Source organism: Astatotilapia calliptera, chromosome 10, assembly GCF_964374335.1.
Source record: "Astatotilapia calliptera chromosome 10, fAstCal68.1, whole genome shotgun sequence".
Taxonomy (NCBI): Eukaryota; Metazoa; Chordata; class Actinopteri; order Cichliformes; family Cichlidae; genus Astatotilapia; species Astatotilapia calliptera.
The window spans coordinates 14,605,644-14,629,408 of NC_137431.1; the positions used below are offsets into that span (position 1 = coordinate 14,605,644).

General features: G+C 42.8%; 1 protein-coding gene across 1 annotated transcript in view; it reads right to left on the minus strand.

Annotated features, from left to right (window-relative positions):
- Window positions 1-13,417: 13,417 nt before the first annotated feature.
- ephb4a (eph receptor B4a) overlaps window positions 13,418-23,765 on the minus strand; it is a 39,337-nt gene continuing 28,989 nt past the window's right edge. The window contains exons 5-17 of the mRNA XM_026181539.2: window positions 22,221-22,373; window positions 19,961-20,296; window positions 19,754-19,878; window positions 19,242-19,410; window positions 18,821-18,920; window positions 17,668-17,732; window positions 17,402-17,515; window positions 16,716-16,963; window positions 16,391-16,606; window positions 15,835-15,984; window positions 15,463-15,656; window positions 14,763-14,921; window positions 13,418-14,646 (exon numbers count right to left, since the gene is read on the minus strand). Of these exons, the coding sequence (XP_026037324.1) occupies window positions 14,538-14,646; window positions 14,763-14,921; window positions 15,463-15,656; window positions 15,835-15,984; window positions 16,391-16,606; window positions 16,716-16,963; window positions 17,402-17,515; window positions 17,668-17,732; window positions 18,821-18,920; window positions 19,242-19,410; window positions 19,754-19,878; window positions 19,961-20,296; window positions 22,221-22,373 (2,138 nt within the window). The 3' untranslated portion in view covers window positions 13,418-14,537. The remainder of the gene's footprint in view (window positions 14,647-14,762; window positions 14,922-15,462; window positions 15,657-15,834; window positions 15,985-16,390; window positions 16,607-16,715; window positions 16,964-17,401; window positions 17,516-17,667; window positions 17,733-18,820; window positions 18,921-19,241; window positions 19,411-19,753; window positions 19,879-19,960; window positions 20,297-22,220; window positions 22,374-23,765) is intronic.

Below are 23,765 nucleotides of genomic sequence, written 5' to 3' on the forward strand. Positions count from 1 at the left end.
CAGCTCGCTGACCTTTTTCTTCAGATATAAATTAATAATGACTTTTTTTTTGTTTTTCATACCTGCGTGGCTATAATTGATCAGTTGATCTGCAGCGGCGCTGTCATCATAACCAGCACCCTTGCTGCCATCGAGCCCTCAAACAAAGCGAGGGTGGCATCCTCTCAAAGCCTGGCACCGGCTTCAGGCCACTGCTGAGCGTGATATTGTCGGGGTCTGGGTTAATGCGCGAGCCAAACCTCCTGCGACAGTTTTTCACACAAACCATAAAGCAGAGCACAATGTGTGAAACCCTTTTTCACTGGAGGGGAAAGAAAAATCAGCGGCTACTGGTGCCCTGTTCATAAAAAATTAAACATAAAAAAGGGCAGGTCATCTTTTGTGCACTAAAATGAAATTGAACTGCTGAAAAGAGAAATACAGACAGACAGAAAGCGTGCAGTTTTAAAGAATGATGATGCAGATAGAGAGGATTAGTTCTCTCCATCAGCTTTTCGACAGTTTGCGCAAAGAAATCCACCTTCTAATCTCCTCCGTGCATGGCTGTTAAGTCCCAGCTTAAAAGCCAATATCGGAAACAAAAATGAAATTCGCATCAAATGTGAAAATAATTAAGCAACTCCCTCACGCTGTGAAATATCTGCAGGCCGTTATTTAGATTTGATATCTATATCTTTTCCTTTTATTTTAAATTTGATAGGAAAACAATCAGATCAGCTGTGATTCATGTTTCCAAGTTGGTGAAAATGTTTGCTTGGATCTGCTCTTTTGCCGTATTCAGCAGTGGGTTAAATGTGGATTATGAAAGCCACAAAAAAGTGCATCAGTATCTCAGACGTCTAGCTCAATGATTAACTTCCAGCTCATTCATGCATCTGCTTAACCATCTCTGCCCCTTCATCTTCCAGCTGCCGTGGCGGTCAGGCACTGTTCCTAAAGTGCAGTCCTCCCTGCGTTTGCTGTAGTGGCTTTCAGAGCCAGAGATCATCCGGGATTAAGCTGCTACAATCACTCATTCAATTGACCACAGTCACACAGGCAGCTGGCAGAGGTCAGTGTAATTCATAGCACTCTGTATTTCCTCAAAGTAGTGGATTTATAATTATGCGTGATGTCACGAGGGCCAGATGATAGAAATTTACCTTTTGATTTCAAGGAGAGAGAGAACCTGCTGTCTGCATTGTATAACTATCACATATCTGGGTTAGAACAGCGAAGATTGTTTTTAGTTATCTGTTGCGTAACCGCGCAAAGATAGATTTCGTCAGTCTAACAATATAGTAACCCAGGAATGTAGAGCGCGATGGAGTCAAGCTATTTGTTGCCACCTTGTACATGCTGTACAGTGATGAGAAGGAGGCGAGCTTGCTTGTTTGTGTGAGTAGTAGGGCTGCCTCAGATGGAGGCATTTTCCCTACGGTGTACCAGAAAGGCCTTTCATCTTAAATCACGCCCGACTTCAGTGCTGTTCACCTGCTACTACTTTTATACAGCTTGTCAAAGCAATCTGTAAATATCAGGCAGACACATCAGGAATTCCCACTTAGGGGCCCATACAAAAATCTTCCCCTTAAAAATGAAAGACAAGCTTACATCAGCAGGACAAAGTTTACCAAATCCTTTAAGACTCTTACGAATCGCATCGTAGGCTCAAGGCTGGGTTAAATCCAGACAACAAAAGGAGAGACCATATTTTGCCTAAAAAGAAGAGCATGTTTAAAGCTAGGGAAACATGGTGGTTACAATTAAAGGCTCATCGTCTCCGCTGCCAGATGGAAACAATGAACACGGCTCTCTCGTGTATTTGTGTCCAGTGTTTTGCTGACCCGTTCCTCCACCCTGACCACCTCCCTGCGCTATAACAACAGTGCATGACTTCATCCATCACTTCTATCATAATTACTACAACTCCAAGAGGGCTGCGTCTCTTAAACGTAAGCGCATGCTGATTCAGAGGCACTAACGCTCTGTCTTTACTGAACCCTGTATCTCAAATACAGTGGGGCAAAAAAGTATTTAGTCAGCCACCGATTGTGCAAGTTCCCCCACCTAAAATGATGACAGAGGTCAGTAATTTGCACCAGAGGTACACTTCAACTGTGAGAGACAGAATGTGAAAAAAAAAAATCCATGAATCCACATGGTAGGATTTGTAAAGAATTTATTCGTAAATCAGGGTGGAAAATAAGTATTTGGTCAATAACAAAAATACAACTCAATACTTTGTAACATAACCTTTGTTGGCAATAACAGAGGTCAAACGTTTACTATAGGTCTTTACCAGGTTTGCACACACAGTAGCTGGTATTTTGGCCCATTCCTCCATGCAGATCTTCTCGAGAGCAGTGATGTTTTGGGGCTGTCGCCGAGCAACACGGACTTTCAACTCCCGCCACAGATTTTCTATGGGGTTGAGGTCTGGAGACTGGCTAGGCCACTCCAGGACTTTCAAATGCTTCTTACGGAGCCACTCCTTTGTTGCCCGTGCGGTGTGTTTTGGATCATTGTCATGTTGGAAGACCCAGCCTCGTTTCATCTTCAAAGTTCTCACTGATGGAAGGAGGTTTTGGCTCAAAATCTCACGATACATGGCCCCATTCATTCTGTCCTTAACACGGATCAGTCGTCCTGTCCCCTTGGCAGAAAAACAGCCCCATAGCATGATGTTTCCACCCCCATGCTTCACAGTAGGTATGGTGTTCTTGGGATGCAACTCAGTATTCTTCTTCCTCCAAACACGACGAGTGGAGTTTATACCAAAAAGTTCTACTTTGGTTTCATCTGACCACATGACATTCTCCCAATCCTCTGCTGTATCATCCATGTGCTCTCTGGCAAACTTCAGACGGGCCTGGACATGCACTGGCTTCAGCAGCGGAACACGTCTGGCACTGCGGGATTTGATTCCCTGCCGTTGTAGTGCGTTACTGATGGTGACCTTTGTTACTTTGGTCCCAGCTCTCTGCAGGTCATTCACCAGGTCCCCCCGTGTGGTTCTGGGATCTTTGCTCACCGTTCTCATGATCATTTTGACCTCACGGGATGAGATCTTGCGTGGAGCCCCAGATCGAGGGAGATTATCAGTGGTCTTGTATGTCTTCCATTTTCTGATGATTGCTCCCACAGTTGATTTTTTCACACCAAGCTGCTTGCCTATTGTAGATTCATTCTTCCCAGTCTGGTGCAGGTCTACAATACTTTTCCTGGTGTCCTTCGAAAGCTCTTTGGTCTTGGCCATGGCGGAGTTTGGAGTCTGACTGTTTGAGGCTGTGGACAGGTGTCTTTTATACAGATGATGAGTTCAAACAGGTGCCATTCATACAGGTAACGAGTGGGGGACAGAAAAGCTTCTTACAGAAGACGTTACAGGTCTGTGAGAGCCAGAGATTTTCCATGTTTGAGGTGACCAAATACTTATTTTCCACCCTGATTTACGAATAAATTCTTTACAAATCCTACCATGTGGATTCATGGATTTTTTTTTCACATTCTGTCTCTCACAGTTGAAGTGTACCTCTGGTGCAAATTACTGACCTCTGTCATCATTTTAGGTGGGGGAACTTGCACAATCGGTGGCTGACTAAATACTTTTTTGCCCCACTGTAATTGTTCTCAGTGCTTAAAAAGCACACGATTCTCTAAATGCATTTTTTTCTTTTTCTACTTCTTAAACTAAAAGTTTATTGCCGCAGGACTCATTGGTATAGCTTTTTTTGTCTTGTGTGGTTTTCTTTTTGTTGTACTGCCAGGCATTGAGGTGTGGTCATGTGTGTTATTTATGTAGGTGTGGCTCTTACTGCTGTTGTTTTTTCTGTGGTCTTTGTTTTCTTTTGTTTGCTTTAACGCAGTGCATAATGTAGTGTAGCCTAGGTGGGGGGGAAGAGAGAGCAAAGGACCATTATTGTTTAAAGACAAGTACACATTCGACCTACTCGAAAAATAGTTCAAATCCTATCAGAAACTATGTTTACAGAGGCGATAGTTGCACAATACACCGATGTGAGAGGAGGACTTCGTTTTGAGAGAGCAGGCGCCTCCTCTGCATCCTCTCAGGCCTAAGCTCGACCCACTGAAACATGACTCTGCTTTTCCTTTAGGGTGTCAGAGTCCGCCATGGCCACCAGGCGGCGACAAAGCAGCGCGGGTGAGTAATGGTGAGCCTGCCTCAAAGTTACCTTGCAGGAGAGCTGCTCCTCTTTCTTTGTGATAAGCTGTTGAACGCCCAACCTTTAAAACTCGAGAATAACAAATCTGTCCGGATGGACGACCACAGAACAGATTCGGAATCAGAATGTATTTATCATGACTTCAGATCACTGCTAATGACCAGTCCTCTCTCCGCCTCTGCGTGACGTTGCCAGCCGAAACAGTGGCGCAGACTGCACGCCGTGTTTACAATCAGATTTTCCGATTGTAAAGAGTAGGAGTGATATTGGGTCAGAATATGCTGAGACACTGTCTGCGAGGCTCAGCCCAAACCTGCACAGACAGCAGCTTCAACCCTTATCTGATAAGCAGAGTCAGGACGCATTTCATGCTTTCATGTTTACCGAATGATCAGGGTTGAACGCGTGATTCGTAAATAAACGAGAATTTAAAGCATGAATTATTTTCCTCTCAGCATTAGAATAAAAATCGAATAAACCAAGTTTTTGCACACTAGAGGGCGCTCAAAACACAGTAATACAGATCTGAGAGAGCGAGTGTGTGTTCACGGTTATTTCTTCCATTCTGGGTACGATTTTGGTTGATGGGTGATGGTATAAGCCCAAGGTTAGTTTCCTCATTTCTGTAATCTGATTACTTTCAATACTACACCCTTTCCCTCAAACGCACACAGTTTATGCTTTGTATTGTAAACCTTGTTGTATTGCATCCAGATGCTGGTTAAATCATAACCATATGCTCCATGCTCAGATTTCTAAGTGGGCACACACACACAAACACACGCATACATACACTTTACTACCCTCCATATTGTCACAATTTGAGCACACCCCGTCCCCCCACAAATGTGCTCATGGGGTCAGTACTAAACGTGAGTGGTCATGTTTTTGCAGTATAATCAATAGTTCTGACAGGCTGTCGTTCCAAAGCAGGCTAAAGGAGTGGGTGTAGGTTCAGGGAGGAGGGCCACAGGGGATCAGGAGGGGGTGCTTTAATCCTTAGACCTGCTGTGAGGGGATACGCATTCATGCAACTCCTCCAAAAAATAAAAAAATAAAAAGACTGAAGAAGGCTTTACCTTTGATTTGAAAACAAAAATGTGCTCTCAGTGCAGATGTGTGTCATTGTTTACTGGAATATTCTGTGTTTACTGCTCATTTGCTTTGTAGACATTTATGAAAACAGCTCATTCAGGCAATTGCTCGGCAAACTGTGATTTAAATGTAGAAGAAGGATAAACATTCAGTTAGGGTAAACATCTATGGCCACAATACAAATATAAAGGCCAAACCTTACTGTAATTATGAAAAAGATAGAAAACAGACAAAACTAGAAGCCCTTTTGAGGCGTGGTAAAAAAATAACCTTGTGCATGTTTTAAATTGCTGTTGTTTGGTAGTTTCTCTAAATCCTCAAAGTTCTACAAACTTTGTCTGATTGAATCAAACCTCAAAAATTCCCGGTGGTCGCTATGAAGTCTGTGTGTTCTTTGTTAGTGACAAGGTGACTGTGGGTGCATACACATTTCAGCTCAGGGTAAAGATTCATACCAGTGGGTTCAGAAGTGTGGAGGAGTTATGATGAGTTAGGACTTAAAGGTGAGACCTATAGGAGAGGTTAAGCGCAAGACTGAAGAGTAAAGCCATCAATCTGAGTTCACAAAGGGTAATCAATCTCACTGATCAGAAACAGCTTTCACATGAGATGTTTGCCATCTCCTATCATGGCCTTTTTTTGAACTTTCCCTCACTTCAGACACATACGCAGAATCCTTTTTGCCACATGAAGCCCCACGAGTTTTATTTCCCTCCGCTTAACATAGTGGTCCTTGACGCATGTGGCTTGAGTTTTAGAATATAGAGTGATTCACATGAAGACGATAAGAAGTGGGAAGGTCACACGACTTTCATTTCCTCACAGAAGGCAAGAGGCACATCTTAGCTGAGTGGAAAACAAAAGGGTGCCATGGGGGAGATGGATGGCTGCTGAAAGCTGACAGAGCAAGAACCAGCAAACACCTTTGGAGGAGCCATTCACTCACCCTGAAGGTGATGAAACCCATATTCGCATTCTTCATCACACTAACACCTCCATCAAATGTGGTCTCTTCTGTGAAGTGTGGTTGAGAAGTACATAGCTATATATCAGTATCACTAAACTATATATAACTATTTATACTATAAAGTCTTTTTGGGGGGGGGGGGTTCCCAGTGGTTGACACAAGCTTTCATAGCTTTGAGCAGAAATGTTATAAAGAACTTAGATAATTAAAAGTTGTGCAAAAAGGAATAAAAACAGCTTATAAAAGTACCTGAAAAAAAACCTAGAACAACAAAAGGTAGAAAAAGCTAGCTAAACCTACAGCTAACTGTTACCTAATAGTCTAGGTAACATAAATGTTTATCCAGTGTTAGGTAAATATACAGTAGGGCTGCCACGATTAGTCGACTAGTCACGATTATGTCGACTATTAAAATCGTCGACGACTAATTTAATAGTCGACGCATCGTTTGAAGCTTTGTAAGATCACAAAGGACGCAGGAATGAGTAGTAGGATTTAAGAGTGTAATAACGGACTGAAACAGAAGATGGCAGCACTGCATGTACAAGGATGCCAGCTGCCGTTAAACCCCGAAGAAGAAGAAGCTGTGTCCCAGAATTCATAGCGCAGCTGTCAACAATGGCGGCAGCTAGTTAGTTTTAACTTTACTCTTATTATTCTTTCTGGGTCACAAAATAAACGTTTAACATATTTTCAGGCGAGAATGTAGCTGTGTAAACCTCAAATATCTGCTCAGTTTATCAAGACACCACATATTTTCAAAAGCGCTCCGACGTTTTCGGAGACGTCTGTTACCCACTAGCTCGTTAGCTAGGCGGGGGCAAGGCTAACTAGAGCCGTGAGAACACCGGACTCCCGGCAAATCGTTTTCAAACCCACCGCCGTCTTTCGCTAGTCAGGTTAAACATATATATAAGTCACTTAGATAACTTAAAAATGTTATTGTTTGGCTTTCTTTAGTATTTTATTTGTTCCTGAGTAAAAAAAAAAAAGAAAAGAAACAACCCTTACTTACAAAGATGCATCGGTTAGCTAAATGTATAGCTAGTAGCAAATATTAAAATATAAAACAGCTGGATATAAAGAAACACCTAGCCATTTTAAAATCTTAAAACAAATAAAGGGTTGTTTGAACTGCATCCTAACCCTATTTAACCGCTTGAATATTCGTTCTTTATAAGTAAACGATCCATCTGTAGGTTTAGCTAAGATATACTCACCAACCATGTTACTGGGTACACCTTGCTAGTACCAGGTTGTACTCCCTCTTGAGTTCAGAACTGTCTTAATTTTTCATAAAGGTGCTGGAAATATTCCTCATGCACAAATATTTACTACACCACTTCCCAACAGCTTACTATCCCAGACTGTTGTTGCCATATCACATGGTCCATAATAATACCGGTATAAATTCCTCTGTGGCATAAAAGTACTATATCGTGATATCATTGCTATAGCAACACCATGGGTTTACATTAATGCTTGGCAGTAAAACACAGGTGTCAGTCTCTGATGGCATTTTAGTACCTAAAGAGGGAGCGACTTCAACAACCTCCAACAAAGCACAGTCAGAACCCTGTTCTCGCTAAAGGTGGAAGCAACAAAGTCGTTTCACCGCTTGAGGCAAAAACACTGTCGAGTACAACCAGGTTGCAAAGGATGAGATACTAGCAGCTGGTGATGTGTGACCCAAAAGTAATCAAATGGCTCGACCAAGCATCACAAGCTGCGCTCCATACGACAGGAAGAGCAAACGGTGGATGGAAATTACTGATGGAGTTACATGGTGGAAAAGCAGGGCTGTATGCAGCTGGTTAAAAAAAACCTCAACCCAAGATAACACATTTCAGGTAGAAAATATATTTCTGCGTTATTATCTGTGACAGTATGGTGCAGCTCCTGACAAGTTACAAGCTTAAGTTTGTCTAGTTATTGTTAAACTAAAGTGTTAAATTTCCAGGGAAAACGCTGCCTAGGCTACCTTTTTACTTAAGCGTGACTTGTACCATCGTATGCTGTGCTGGCTGCACCTTATTTCAATGGATTCACACTTCAGTCTGTCATCAGAGACAGTGGCTCATTGGAAAACATGGATGGAAAAACGCCCTTTATTTACTTACACGTACAAATGCTGCTGCCTGAAAGGTGCAAGCATCCATAAAAATTTCCTTCAGTATTTTTTCTATATTGTCACAAACATCATTATTACAAATGTTTTTTGAAATATCTTGATAAAATTTTGTGGGTACATCACCCACCCCTACTGTTGTTTGGACCATTCGAGTACACCGAACTCACTGTCACGGTCAAGAAACCTCTTTGAGATGATTTCAGTTTTGTGATGTGGAGCATTATCCTGCTGGAAGCAGTCATCAGAGGATGGGTACCCTGTGGTCATGAAGGGGTGGACATGGCCACTAACAACACGCAGTTAGGCTGTGGCACTGAGGGACCCAAGGTGTGCCAAGAAACTACCCCTCCACACCATTAGACCACCAGTCTGAACTGCTGATACAAGGCAGCATGTATCCCATCATCTGAATATGGCAGCAGAAATTAAAACACATACATTTTTTAAATCTTGTCCCTTAGTTGTCTGTTTATAACTAACAGTGTGGTTTCCTGCCGTGGTACCTCGTCTGCTTCGGGGTTCAGTGTGTTGCACATTCCAAATGTTCTTCTGCATACCTCGGCTGTAACGAGTCGTTCTTTGAGTTATTGCTGCCTTCCTTTCAGCTTGAAGCGGTCTGGTCATTTTCCTCAGACCTTTGGTATCAACAAGGTATTTTTGCCCAGAGAACTGTTGCTCACTGGATATTTTTGTCTTTTAGAGCCATTCTCTGTAAACCCTAGAGATGATTGTGGGAAATAATCTCAGTTATTAGTTCATCTTAGTTATTCAGTACATTTAAATACATTTAAATAAACCCAAACGATTTAACTGTGAAAGCAACAGCCTGACAGTAGCTAATATAACAATATTTGAATACTCCTCTACATCAGTACTGAGGAGACAGCAGGGGATTGTGGTCTAAAAGTTTACATTGATTAAGTGGATTAACTACATGATTAAAAATACTAGACTAATTCCACATAAAACTGTACTGCAGCATGAAAGTATAATTAAATTCCAACAACTTTTATTTGATCAGGTGGGTCAGCAAAGAACAAATTCTTATTTACGGCAACGGCCTGGCACAATCTCCTGCAAAGTCAACAGAAATGCTGTAGAGCAGCGAGGAGTGACAACTTTTCCAGTGATCAGATTTAATACGAAACAGAGTGGAAGCGCTCTGCCGAGCAATGTGCCTCCGAAATCACAATGCGTACACAGGTGAAAAATAATCTTAGCTGGCTGCTCGGTGGATTTGCTCAGAAATATTGGGCCATTTTGAGCAAACTGTCTGGGAGTCATCTCGGGGAGGAAATCTGGCAGCTGAAGCGGAGGGAGAGCGGCATAGGAGTGACAATCTCCAGCCTAAACTTCCATCTTCAGATAAGTGCTGTTGTGGAAAAATCAAACCAATGCTGCGGATCGAAAAAGAAGACTAATGGAAAATGAAATTAGACAGCGGTTTCCAAAAACTGAAGGGTGGAATGATAAAGCAGCTCTGGGGCTTTCATGAGGGATACTTGGGGGGGGGGGGGGGGGGGTTGCTCAAAGCAAACTTATTTATCCGAGATTTCTGTGAGATAGGATAATCATTCAAATATGGGTATAACGTGTTTTTTTCAGAAGCTCAAATCCAGAACATTTCAGACTCAACTGTTTTAAATTTGACGTAGATTTTTAAAAAATCAGTTTTCTGAGTCCTGCAGTGTTGTGGGAGTGCACTTAGCTGGACTAAACCGTTCCCAATACACATTTAATGTGTGTACTCTCAGATTTTCTGAGAGTTTTACTCCTCCAGACAGGGTGAAACCATTTCAAATCACCTCCCTTCCCCCTTTCCTTTAAATCCACATGTACCTGTCCCTCTGGGTAGCCCCCCACCCACTGCGACCATGCACGCACACACACGTTCTCCACACTCGAATGCACGCAGGAATGCGAGGGGAATGACACAATCCACCAAATGCTAAAAACTTGCTCGGCCTGGTCTACTCAGTGCCCGACAGCAGCCCTAATGAATGGCCATTCAGATACACAGACAAAGCTGAGGCTGGATTTGTACTATGCAGCAGGGTCAGGGGTCACTCAAAGCACTGACAGAAGTAGAAACCACATGAATGCTTATCTCTCTCTTTCAAGCACTGAATCACTCCCAACACTGGGATTCATGCAAACCAAAATGCACCGTGGGGCTGAAAATAAACCATAACAACAGTCAACAGTTACTCATCTTTTTCTTTAAAAAAAAAAAAAAAAAAAAAAAATCTGTACTTGCGCAGGTCTATACTTTGTGGTCCACACCAGAACAATAGAACAAGAGGAATGAGTCAGTAACACAGAGATAATCAAAGCACATTAATCAATGAGCCTAAATGCTTTTGGAAGCCCTGGCAGCTTAGCTTGTTTATTGTAGCTTTGGAGATGGGAGAAGAAGAAGGGGGAGAAAAGTGTGTGTGAGAGTTTAAGCTTATGCTGTGCCATAAGCTGTTCTCAGCCCAAGGCACAGGAGAAGAAAAGAACATCTCTTCATGATTAAAAGGGCTGAGGACCAGGAAAGGAAACATAGAAGAGGACAAGCTTTGAGCCCTCAGGGGTAAAGGCTCTCTGGAGGAACAGAAAGCAAGAGGAAAAGCTGCGAGAAAGCAAAGCTGGGGACTCATTTGAGTCCTTGCGTTCTCTTGTTTCCATCTCATTATTAAAAACGGGCCAACTGGATAGATGAGGAGGGCTGACACAAAGGAGACAAAGAAAAATCCTATTAGACATTTTACTTACATGATCTTAGGCAACACATTATTTAACCAAAGATTAAAACGAGACAACCAAGAAACATTTATTTAGTTCACATTGAGTAGCACTGGAATAAAAAAGCTCAAAGACATCCAGAAGCATCAGTGCGCCTTTTGACAAAAGTGTAGCTGCTTTGTTGCGTGCTCATTTTTTCTTTGAATCTGGGACGGGAGCGAACAGGGTCACTGGGACAGCCTGCCTTACGACCGGAGACAGGTAAACCATGTGGGTTATCACTTCAGGTCAGATATGGACCTCCTACGACATCCTTTTATTTAAACCGTTTCCATGCTTCGCTTGCAGTGAAAAATGAGCGTGGCTATCTACAAAGCCCTTCTGACATGTTAAACAGCTGAGAAATGATGGTAAATATTCATATTTACCTATATACACGGTGGATAAACATTATCCCTTATTCAGAGTTGCCATTATTGAGATCTTCAGTATGAAGCCTACAAAGGAACGTGTTGGTCTGCTGTTTGTCACTGGGTAAGTGTAAGGTCATAACCAGCATCACATTTCAGGTTTGCGTTGCATATTTCAAATGACTGTTATGCACTCTGGGACTTTAAAAACTCTCTCAACCCTAAAAAGTTTAGAAGAAGCGATTCAGTGCACCTGAGCCATTTCTGTATGTTTTAGTAGCCCAGGTGTATCCTGAAGCACTGCTATCTAGGGTAAAATACACATAAATGTCAAAAATTCTGGTCTCATCCTTCAACATTTGCAACATCTTTGAGCAATATTTCAACATTTTGAACTCCAGTCAGTTAAATGTTTATTTCACAAGATACTGATGACTTCAAGCTGTTTCTGCGGAGCTGTGGGGGAAAAGTAGAAAGCAATTTGCAGATCTTACTGCTAGCTGTGCATCCAGTTTCCACATTCTGGGTCTTTTTTTTAACCCTTTATTTTACCAAGACAGTGAAGAGACAGATTTTTAAAAAGACCAGGGGGAAGACATTAAGTAAATGGCCTCAGTGCAGGCCTAAACCCTGACCTCCCCATCAGCCTTTCAGCATATGGGTTACCCACTCAATCCGGTGAGCTGACCACTGCCTATTAGCATCCTTTCCCATGTTCAATTTTATTTTGTAGCACTGGAGAAAAGGAAAAAAACATTTTAACCCAGAATTTTCAGCAGACACCACAATATCATCTAAATAAGTAAAAATGGTCTTTTCATGCTTTTTAATGCCAGAATATTGTCAGTAAAGACACGCCTTTGAAGCAAAACGCAGACGTTTATGGTTACAAGCCGCGTAATGGACAGACCAGACTGCATGAAATCATTCTGCATTACACTCCAAATGATATCAGCCAACGTTTCCGGGTTTAGCCTGATAAGGAATCTTTACCCATAGAGTTTTCAGTGCTGTAGATACTATGTTAGCGACATCAGTGTGTTAGCTAAAGTAGCATGGAAGTAACTTAAACTGCTTGTAAACAGATATTCTACAAATATTTAGTGAACGGAGTATTTGATGGTATATGAGTGATGTGACATTTATTTTACACCCACTGAAGACAAACTGAGCAAAGCCTTTGGACTACTTGTTAATGTTGCTACGTTGTGGTGGCAGAGGATATCTTACAGGGGAGGCACCCATGTATCCATAGAGTCCAGGCTTTGTTCCATCATATGTCCTTGCCTCCAGCTGTAGGTAGTGCACAACAATCAGTCAGCAAATCCTGGCAGGTCCTGGATAAGATTGAAAAGTGCAAACTTGTATGTGCCAAGAGATTTGTTTGCCTTCATATGGACAAAGTATGCAAAGATACGCTCCTGGAGCACAGGCACTTTCTGCTGGAAGTTCAACTCTTCTGCATTTGCAAACAGTAAGTATTGTGAGCAGGTCATGAGTGAAAGCAACAGATACAGCGAGCTGCTAACTGTATATTTGTATGAGAGGCAGTTTTCTGAGAAACGCAAAAACACTGCGTTGAGCAGACTGGCTCAGTTGGTAGCCGTGCTTTGTTTCCTCTTCCAAAATTTTAGGGAATCGTTTTAGTGCAAGTGCAGAAATGTTTTACTGACATTACATCCGGCAAAGTGAGAGGTGCTGCCCTGCTAATAAGACAACAGCTCTGAGAATCACTAGTTTTGCAGAGCGAAACTGCCGGTGAAACCAACCAAAGTGGCTACAAGCTAGAGTGTTAATTTAAGGTCATGTATTGTGTTTCGTGCTTTTTGTTAGGAACCTCTTTTTGCATCGCTTCAGAGCAAAAGCAGACACATTTTACTCAGTTACCCTTTAAGGTGCATTCAAATGAGACAGAACTGAATCACTCGTGAAAGGCTTCTGCTTTATAAAAATGGCATTTTAGTTCACAAAGACAAATGAATGGCACTGGAAAATGGAGAATACAGAATAAGATAATTAAAAATGTATCCGTTATAATCAAGAAAAAACAAGTTTGAGGCCAGACTGCGTCCTTGGCTATTATCTATAAAGAAAACCAATTCTACAGTTTTCGTGGTCTCTCAGTCCACTTGGTCTTTGTTCAGCTCGACTATAATAAAACTGAGCTGCCAGCAGAAAGACCAGCGTTAGAAATAACCAACCACACTCCACGAGAAACACGTGGAGTTACTGAAGATTACGATTCACTCTGAAATGACAAAAGTGCTGATATGTCTCTGTGCCTTTCTTCTCACATGTTGCTGAGCTGGCAAAGTGAGAGCCAGACTTGAGGAAGATCAGGAGTCTGATTAGAGCAAGTACAGCGCTCTCCAAAGTCTGCATTACACATCACACCTGAGTAAAGAGGAGGTAATACTGAAATCAAATGGGGGAGAAAGAACAACAAAATGTAAAATCTCACATTAAAATGTTCACGTTTTGATGTGAAAGGTGTCTCTGAAGTAACGTAGTCGGCATCGAGAGCGGTTCCCATTCATAATTACAACAATACGAAAACTAAAAATCTTGGCATTTCTTCTCGTCTTTTTTGTCTCCTTTGGTGAAAGATCAAAGTGACATTTTGGGACAACAAACCAGTTTGGGTTTTTTTGTTTTGTTTTTTTGTAATGACATGACAATACAGAACTGTGTAAACTCTGGTCCGCTGTTCCTCTTTGCTCACCACATGTACTGAGTCCAAATCTTGGGTGGATGTAAAAGCACAAACTGCAAAAAACAAACAAAAGAACAAAAAAATAAAGAAGCAGTCAGTCCGCACAGCTTCATCACCTGGTCCCTCTGTGTGGCAGAGACCTGCCAATCTCTGCACAACAGTTCACACCATAGTTTTTTCTCCCTATTTTTTCTGGTCACGAATAAAGTCGCCAATCCCTTTTACGAGTCCGTGTTCAAAGTGGCTCACAGAAAGAGGATCCAGAGTGCTCTCAGTACTTGGCAGCACCTGTGTGCTGGTGTCATGTCCAGAATAAGAGGCAGGTCAGCTAGAAGGTCACAGTTGCAGTGCTCTTGTTTTGAAAGGTCATTGTCTGGATGCTGGAAAGGATTTTCCTCTGATGCCCAGCCAAAGTCACACCCATGTGCAGCAGATCCCTACAGAATTTAAAAAAAAAAAAAAAAAAAAAACTAATTAGAGACAAATTTTCCTAAACAAATTTTTACTTGGATAAAATAAGTGAGCAGGAAAAAAAATGGGAATATGAACTAACTGTGTGGTGATTGGGGCCAGCTGGTCCACTGAGTTGAAGCCAGCCTGAAGGAAACTGTCTTCGTAACGCTCCATCTTGATGGCCCTAAGCCAATCCCCCACCGAAGCACACGGCGGGAGAGCTAAAGGTGCGCGCTGGTCCAGCAGGGGGTAGGACGGCCTAGGGGACAGGATCCAGAAACAAAGGAATAACTTACATTCACCGTCACCAAAACCTCAGTGAGAAGCTTATACATGTCCTGCAGCAACATTCCAGGTGACAAGTCGAACTGAGTGACTGACAGGGACAAACAATGGGATTTGTCAGAGGTGGAGTGTCCTCAGCTGTATATAACTAGCCGACAGGCAGAATGTTGAGACAGGGAAATGGGAACAGCAAGTGGCTGACAGGTCACAGCAGGACACCGAGGTGGTGCACAAGATTGGGCAGCAGGAGGCTAATGCCTGCCCTGTCACTGTCAGGGCTTTAAATGGACACTAAGAATAAGACATTGTGAAGACATGCTTGATTTTTGCTGTGTGACATTTTTCGCGGACTACATAAAAACAGGAAATTCCTGAACAATTAATGCAATACTTTTGTTAAACATCTTGAATTAAAAGCTTCACTTTAATCGCATTTTGTTTGTTTAGGTTTAAAATCCACCGTGGTGGTCCAAAACCTCACTGATCCAACTGTAAAAACACATCAGCACTCTCACCCTGCTCCTTCTTGAGCCACTATTTTCAGCGACGCAGGATTGCGGATGAGTTTGTCCAAAGCGCTAACGAGCTCCGCAAAGCGAGGGCGCGCCGACCGGTCCTTCTGCCAGCAGTCCAACATCAGTTGGTGCAGGTGGGTGGGGCAGTCAGGTGGCGGGGGCAGGCGGTAGTCCTGCTCTATGGCATTGATCACCTGACGGAAGCAACCATTAAACATGAGTCTAATGGTCACAGTCAAGATTTAAACACTTCACTGATCACCTAGTTCCAAGTGTTTTGAAATGACTGGAAAAACTCGGCTAACAAAACCTGAAAAGTCCTTCCAAAAATCTAAAAAACAGCCCAGCAAGGCTTTTCTTGCTTCAACTTACATCCTGGTTGCTCATGTCCCAGTACGGTCTTTCTCCAAAAGACATGACCTCCCACATGACGATGCCGTAGCTCCACACATCTGAGGCTGAGGTAAACTTTCTGAAGGCTATTGCCTCCGGTGCTGTCCAGCGGATTGGGATCTTACCTCCCTACACAGAAAGGTAAACAGTGAGTGATGCAGAAACTTCACGTAAACATGGTCCAGCAGGGAGCTGGGGAGGAAACTGAAGGTAGGTAAAATCCTAAGTTAAAGTTAAAAATGTTTTACGATCAACATAATATTTCAAGAGATGAAAAGCATGTGGATAAATAAAACTCTGCTATTCATTTATGCATTTATTTAAATCTTAAAAATCTAACTGACAACTAATTGTAGTGCAGAAATCACACTGATAACCACTATTGTTGATAATCAGTGTCCTGATGTCTGTGCTAGAGATTAAAATTAACACATTGGGATCATTTCTATGGTTTCCATCCTACTAGACTACTTTGTATGAAATGAATGACAGGCTTTTCTCCTTAAGCATTAACTGAGGATGGCTGTTGTCTCACCAGAGAGCTGGTGTAGGTCGGGTCAGAGGAGTTCTCCTGAAGGAAGCGTGACAAGCCAAAGTCAGACACCTTGCACACCAGGTTGCTGTTGATCAGGATGTTGCGGGCAGCCAGGTCTCGGTGGACGTAGCTCATCTCTGCCAGGTACTTCATGCCAGAAGCAATGCCACGCAGCATACCAACCAGCTGGATGGGTGTGAACTGGCTGTCGTTCAGCTATGGAGAGGACAGAACCAGTTCAGTCTGAGAATGAGCGGCACTACGGTGTGTTTCAGTGTTTTGAGAGAAGCGTGCTTTGGCGTTGGTTTGTCCGACTCATACTGACCCGTAGAAAAGAGTCCAGAGCGCCGTTCTCCATATACTCTGTCAGGATCATGACTGGACAGCTGGCTGTAATGATTCCCTCCAGATGGATAATGTTGGGGTGCTGGAACTGTCCCATGATGGACGCCTCAGACAGGAAGTCCCGTCTCTGTTTGTCGGTGTAGCCACCCTTTAGAGTTTTAATTGCAACGTAGTTTTCCTTTTTTCCTGGTATCTTCAGCCGTCCTCGACACACCTCCCCAAACTCGCCTGCAGCACACAGACACGTAAACACACTATTATGGCCGTTTTTTCCTCCCCAGCATGAGTTTACCTCATTATGAAGACAACTGTTACATTTAACAAACGCAACGCTTGCTCGCAGCTAGCAGTGCCCTTTGGTTTGAATGAGGGCCACCAATATCGGGAACATATTTATCAGTTAATTGTGTTTTTTCTGCAGCCAAATTGAATTTTGAGTGATAAAGAAGAAACAGGGCAATGGTTTTAAATGTCACTGAATCTATTTAATTTAGTAATTAGGTATTTTTTAATAAGGTTATTTTGAGAGAGAACAATATGCTAAAAATAAAAACAACACATCACAACAAAACGCAACCTGTGCAGTCTGCAAGTCCTCAGAAAGAATGGACCAGGGCAAAGTTTACAGATTTATTAATCACAGGAAAAGCATACTGATGGGCTTACCAGCACCAATGACCTCCTCAATCTTGACAAAGGAAACATCGATTTCCTTGGCAAATTCTCTCACTGCCTCATTAGGGTCTTCGTAGGTGAAAGGGTCGATATAAACCTTGACCCCTTTGAGAGGGGAGACAAACAGAAGCGTGGGAGCAGGAATGTTACAGAACCATGAGCGACAGAGAGACCGGTCACATTAAAAATGATTTCCCCGACGTGAATGAATTGTAAATCAGAGCTGTGGTTCAGCGTGCATGTCCTTGATGTGTTACCTTGGCCAATGAGGTACTGGCTGTTTTTGTCACTCAGCTCCGGATCCTTTATTCGGCTGTGCCGGCTGCAGGTACAAAGAGATCAGTATAAATGAAACAAGATTAGGATTGCAGCGCACTTATCTGAGGAATTGATGTTTTATTTCACTTTTTTTTGGACAAGTGTTCCTAATGCTTTATCAACCCAATGTAATGCACATCAACCAACTGTTCAGATGCAATAAGAACAGCACAGCACATAACAGAGCTATCACGGGTCAGAGGTCACTTCAGCCACATGCACTCTTAAAAATACATCATAACTGTTATGGTTTGAGAAGCCAACACCGCCTTGTTGTGGACAGTTTTGTCCGTGCTGTAAACACGCAATACACAGTGACTTGTGGTGGTGCTGAATACCTGAGACAACCCATATGGTTCTGCTCTTTGACGCAAGCGGCTCCATTATAATTCTGCTGGAGCAAACTCATCCCTACAGTACAGTAACAACCCTGTAGCTACTGGATCGCTGCCTTCCTCCATTTCTCTCTTCCACCTCAGAAGCCTAAAATAGCAATAATGCACCACCCTCAGTTAGTGGCAGATCTGGGCCTCACTCACTGGTTTGTGTGTGTGTGTGTGTGTGTGTGTGTGTGTGTGTGTGTGTGTCAGTCACAAGGTCACAGCTATTGTTCTGTCCTGTGGAAACAGGGTTGGGACGCCTGCATCCTGTCTTTCCCTGCCCTCTACCTCTATCGTCATCCTTCTCACACACAAATGCACGCACCTTCTCCCTCTCTTTTTCCCCGTGATGCCATCCGACATTATTTACTCAAACAATGAAGCCTAAGGAAAATGTTCTAATGAGCAGGATAGCTTTTAGCTGTGTAAGCAAAAGAAATCATGAGCCTTGCTTTGTGTCTGAACTGCTTCACAGAGGGGGAAGAAAAAAAAAGAAAAGGTGTGGGTAACAGAGTGCAAAACCACCGTTGATAAGATATGATTTGTATAAACAAAAGAACAAAGCAGTGCAAAACTGTAAAATTGGGGTCACGTTTGTTATTGGTTTTTGATTTCTATCCTTTTCGCTCCATTTCCTGTTATTCCGCGAGCTTCTTTCACTTGCAAATCTATCTTGTTTTCCTGTGCCTATTTCCCTTCCTCCCGTTCTCACCGTATGCAGTAGGCGGCCACAAAGACGAAAGTGACAAGCAGCAGCATCCCGACAGCGATAAAGATGCCAGGTACCAAGAACTCGGAGCCAGAGTCACGTCCTGGGAGAGACGGCAAACAAAAGAGAGAGACGAGAAAATAGCAGACAGAAAGTGAGAGAGTTAGAGCAACACAACGACAGAAGCCATGACAGGAGGTTTACATAGGTAGTAAAGAAAGGTGGGGGTGGGGGGCAGGAATTTAGGTTATTAAAGAGAGTCAACAAAGATGCAGATGATAAATTCATAAAAGAAACTGTGCAGAGATTGATTATGCAGGGATAAATGACTGTCACACCCCCACTGGAAATTACTTTTTTAAATAAGAAAAAAGAGTAATGTGTGTGTGGCTCCTCTTCAAGAGAAAACAAGACCTCTTCTTACCATCGGGCAGCGTGCGGAAAATGGTTGGTGGACTAAAACTGCCGTAGCCGGCCTGGGTACGCGCCCGGACCTGCACTTCATACTGACTAGCCCGGCGGAGGTCTGTCAGTACAGCCTGGTTTCTGTTACTCTGTATGGAGTGGCACTGATCTTCGCTACGCTGCTCCTTCTAAAAGCAAAAAAAGAATGAGTCCAAGGCAATAGTGAAAGAAGAACAGATGATGATGTCAAGCTAGTTAATTAGTCAAACTGTCCTGAACTGAACACTAACTTCAATTACATCAGATAATAATTAAAAAAAACATTACAAATATGTTACTAATATCTTAATTGTTAAAGTGTATACTGCACAATTTAGAGAGCTTCTTCACAGATCCACATGGTCTAAGCCGCGTGCCGTGACCCTTTAACTACATCTGCACTGAGAGTGCTTTCTTCTCATGAGCCTGTTAAAAAAAAATAGATCATCTATCTGAAGGGAAAGTTCGGGGATGTCGTCAGGGAGCTCTTACCTTCTCACAGTAGCGCAGCTCATACTGCAGGATGGTGTAGTGTGGCTGAGTCGGGGCCGACCAGTGTAGAGTCAGACTGCTCTCTGTGGAGTCGCTCTTCCGAATCACAGACACCAGTGGCGGCACTGCACAGATGGCAGCAGAATTATAAATACAGTGAAATTCGGACTATTTATACCTTTCCACCCATCCTCCTGCAGCTCTTACCGTCATGGCTTGTAGTGATGTTGACACTTTCGCTGGCAGGCTCCTTCTCGCTGAGCTGAGACACCCCGTTAAGTGCCTGAATAGTGAACGTATACGTTGTGTGTGGCAGCAGGCCCCACACCTCTACCCTGTGACCCAGCAGGCCGTCCTTCGCAGGCCGGTAACTGACGCCATCTCCGCAGGGGAGGCACGCTTCCTTTGGTGACCTGCACAGAGAGCACCTGACGGCGTAGCTCAGGTCGTTTCTGCCGCCGCTGTCCAGCGGCTCATTCCAATCCAGAGTGACTGTGGTGAAGTTGACCTTACGGATTATGCCGCGAGGGGCCGAGGGAGTTCCTACAGTGAGAGAAATAGTTAAAATAGCACGCTTTTTCCACATTTAAAAAATACTGCAAACTGGCAGTCATCCAAGTTCCTGTATGCGAACCAATCTGCTTAAAAAAAAAAAAAAGAGCTGAATGAGAAAATTGATGAAACTTTCATGTATGTGCTTACCTATAATGTTTTTACTTATAGGTAATATACACTAAAACAAAATACAACAAATGATGTTGTTAAATTTGATTATGAGTAAATCTCTTGCTGCAGGCAGCATCCACTTAGCTTGACTTAACCATAAAAGCAGGATTCATGGTTGGTCAGACCTGCATGTTGCATGTTCGGGATTTCATAACCCACCGAACATGACTCTCTTTCAGAACTGGAGCATCATGTATACATGACAGAATTACACATTAATCCGATCAAACTCAAATATCGCAAAAATGTCAAACTATTCCGTTCAATCTGGCCTTTTCCTGATCCCAAAGGCAGCATTTTCTAAACCTCTTAAGACCATTTAAACAATATCAATATAGCAGCATCACCTGTTATGATTTTTTTGTTTTTGCTATGATAAAGTACCTTCAGGGAGCACCAGTAGCTGTTCTTCACATATTATCAAGTTATATGGGAAAAAATATTGAATCGTACTTCATGTTTTTTCCCCTGTGGAAAGTTGCCTCGGTGAAATTACAATATATGAAAGTTCTGTGTTGATCTCCGCTGTGCCATTTTGCCACTGTTTTACTTTGCCATGACCCACACATATTGTTTCTTTATGATTTCTGATATAAGCTGAAGCCATTTTACTCAGCCCGCACATGTACTCACGAAGCAGAACAATGCTCTTGCAGTGGCTTTGCGTCACAGCGGGAGCATATGTGCTGCTGGATTTAACTGGTGCAATTACGTTTGTCTAAAACTGGATGATAATGATCACCGCCTGAAAATTGTAAGAAGATAGCTATTGCCTCAAGCCAAGCATAACTAAACAGCAAGACCACTCAGGCACTGTGAATGAGTTTCTGTTCCTGCCAAGGAGAGAGAGCTTTGTCACTGAGCCTGCAGCTAACTTAAGTGCTAATGGTGTTCTCATTGGAAACCCGAGTGGAGTAACATCACGCTCAATCTGGGCGAGCATGAATTCTGAATTCAGCATTTGGCAACAGGGGATTTTTGGAGGTGACGCATTTTTAAGTCCTGGCAATCACAATGCGCTTAATTAAAAACCACCACGCCTGTCGCAAAAATGTAAAAACGTATACCTATTTTCAGGAGGGAAAAGGTCTGGCGTGAATTTCAGGTGGCTCGGCTGGTTTAAAACTTTGCATACAAATTGAAAATAACGTTACGTGCCGAACTGCTCAGGCAATCTGATACAACAACAGAATACATAATAGAAATTAGCTTCTTAAAGAGATCCATTATTAAGATAAGTCTTTGTAATTAAAGTTATCAGTAAAAAATAAAATTGGTGGGTGTGAATTCCAGTTGGTATTTATATCACACCTGCAGGGGTAACAGCCACAGTCACAGTGTCACATTGTTTCACATCAGCTTTGTGGCCCTTCCGAAAGAGCGCACCTAATTAAAGACCCCCCTTCCCATTCACACACACCCAAAATGAGCCTGAATTGAAATTCCTCAATCCGCATGGATGTGTCACTTGAGACCATCAATGCCTACTTCACTTTGGACAGAAAGCCCTACCCTCCCACCCTCACCAACAACCTGTCACAAAGGACATGCATCTCAATGGCCAGCCGTGAGACAAAAGCCACAAAGCAGCTCAGCGGACCCTGGCTAAATGACACCGGAGGGAAAAAAAGAAGTAGCATCAGAGGTGTCAGAGGAAGACAAAAAAAGAGAGGAGGAGACAGTAAAGAGTGTTGCTTAGCACCTCCATATTTGCATGTGGATTAAGCACTGTTTTACTTACTAGTGCACGGTGTGTCAGGAGTGTCTGATTCGGCACGTAGGTACCCAGGGCGACATTCACACATTGACGCCCCCCTGTTGGTGGCTTGGCTGAATCCTGGGCAGCCTCTGCACTGTCCCTCTATGCCTGACTTAAACTGGCCCACAGGACACGCTGAAGAGGACAAGATGTGAGAACAAATAAAGGCACATTAGCATTAAATACAACAGTACATTGCATAACGCCTTCACTGTGTCCTGTATAGGCCTGGGTCAAACTCAATTTGCAAATAAATCCTTTATTTCGGAGTGCTTAGGTGCCAGATGGCTGCAGATTGACAGACAGAAGCATGTAATGAGGGCTATAAACTGAGACAATCACAGTAATGAGACTGACACTAATAGTCAATTTAGTGGAGGAAAAAAAAAACTGCCTGTGACTGACATGCTGCTTATCATTGAATTTACCTGGCCATATCTGGATAATGAGACCAGACATGTGGCGGTCCTTATGAAAAAAATGTCATTGCTTATTGATTCAAACATTGTTCCAGGTCTCCTTTTGTAAAGCCCAAACCAGCACCGCGGTAACATGTAAGGACACCGTGAATGGAGTCTGAACTCATGCTGAAAGGATTGGCTGAACAATCAATTAGTCGAGCGATGGAAAAACAATTAAGCACAATTTTGACCAAATCTACAACACCACTCCTGTATTTCTTCGCTTCATATCGCAGTAAACATCACCACGTCTGACGTTTCAGACTAAACAATCAATCGATCAAAGAAAATAAATACACGTAGAAATTAAGAATGACAACAGTCATTAGCTGCAGTCACTACATGGTCTGAAACCGTGCACACCTCAGCTTCTGCTCACCAGCAAAGCCCGATCCAACGCTTGTTCTAACATGTGAATGTGTAATAAGCCGTCACCCTGCTAATACCGCACACAATGGCAGCAAACGTGTTTACTTTCTGCGTTCAGTCTGGGCGGCTGATACGCAGCTGCTGAGCGAGAGAAATACAACAAGAAACTTTCACACCGAGCGGGAGCATCGCTGCAGCGAAAAACTGACACATTTCACAGGGTCAACGCTCTTGCTGATCGTTCCTGACTGACATTTACCGCAAGGAATTTGCCACATGTGAAGAGGCGGCTGTAACCTCGGTGCTTACGAGCTCCCACAAGATGACACAAATAACACTGTGATTTACAGGAGCCGTCGCTATCGATTACTGTGCAACTTTTCAGTGAATTCAGCTGTAAGATTGTTTAGCACTTGCAGCAGTTCACATTAAGATAAGTCAGTATTCTGGTTCTGGCATTTTTTCCTGAACGAAACAAAGCTTTTGAAATAGAAATGAATCTTGTTTGGAGTAGATTAGGGGCTAGTTCTAACCTATTTAGTTTTTAACCTTTATAATGATGTACTTGTCTAACAATAATAAAGCAATACTGCCACATGAGGGGAAATATACCCCTCCCCCAGAGCAGTATTTATGGTCTTATAGTTCATTTCAGAGACCTGGTTTAAATATTCTAACCATACTTAGATGAAACACT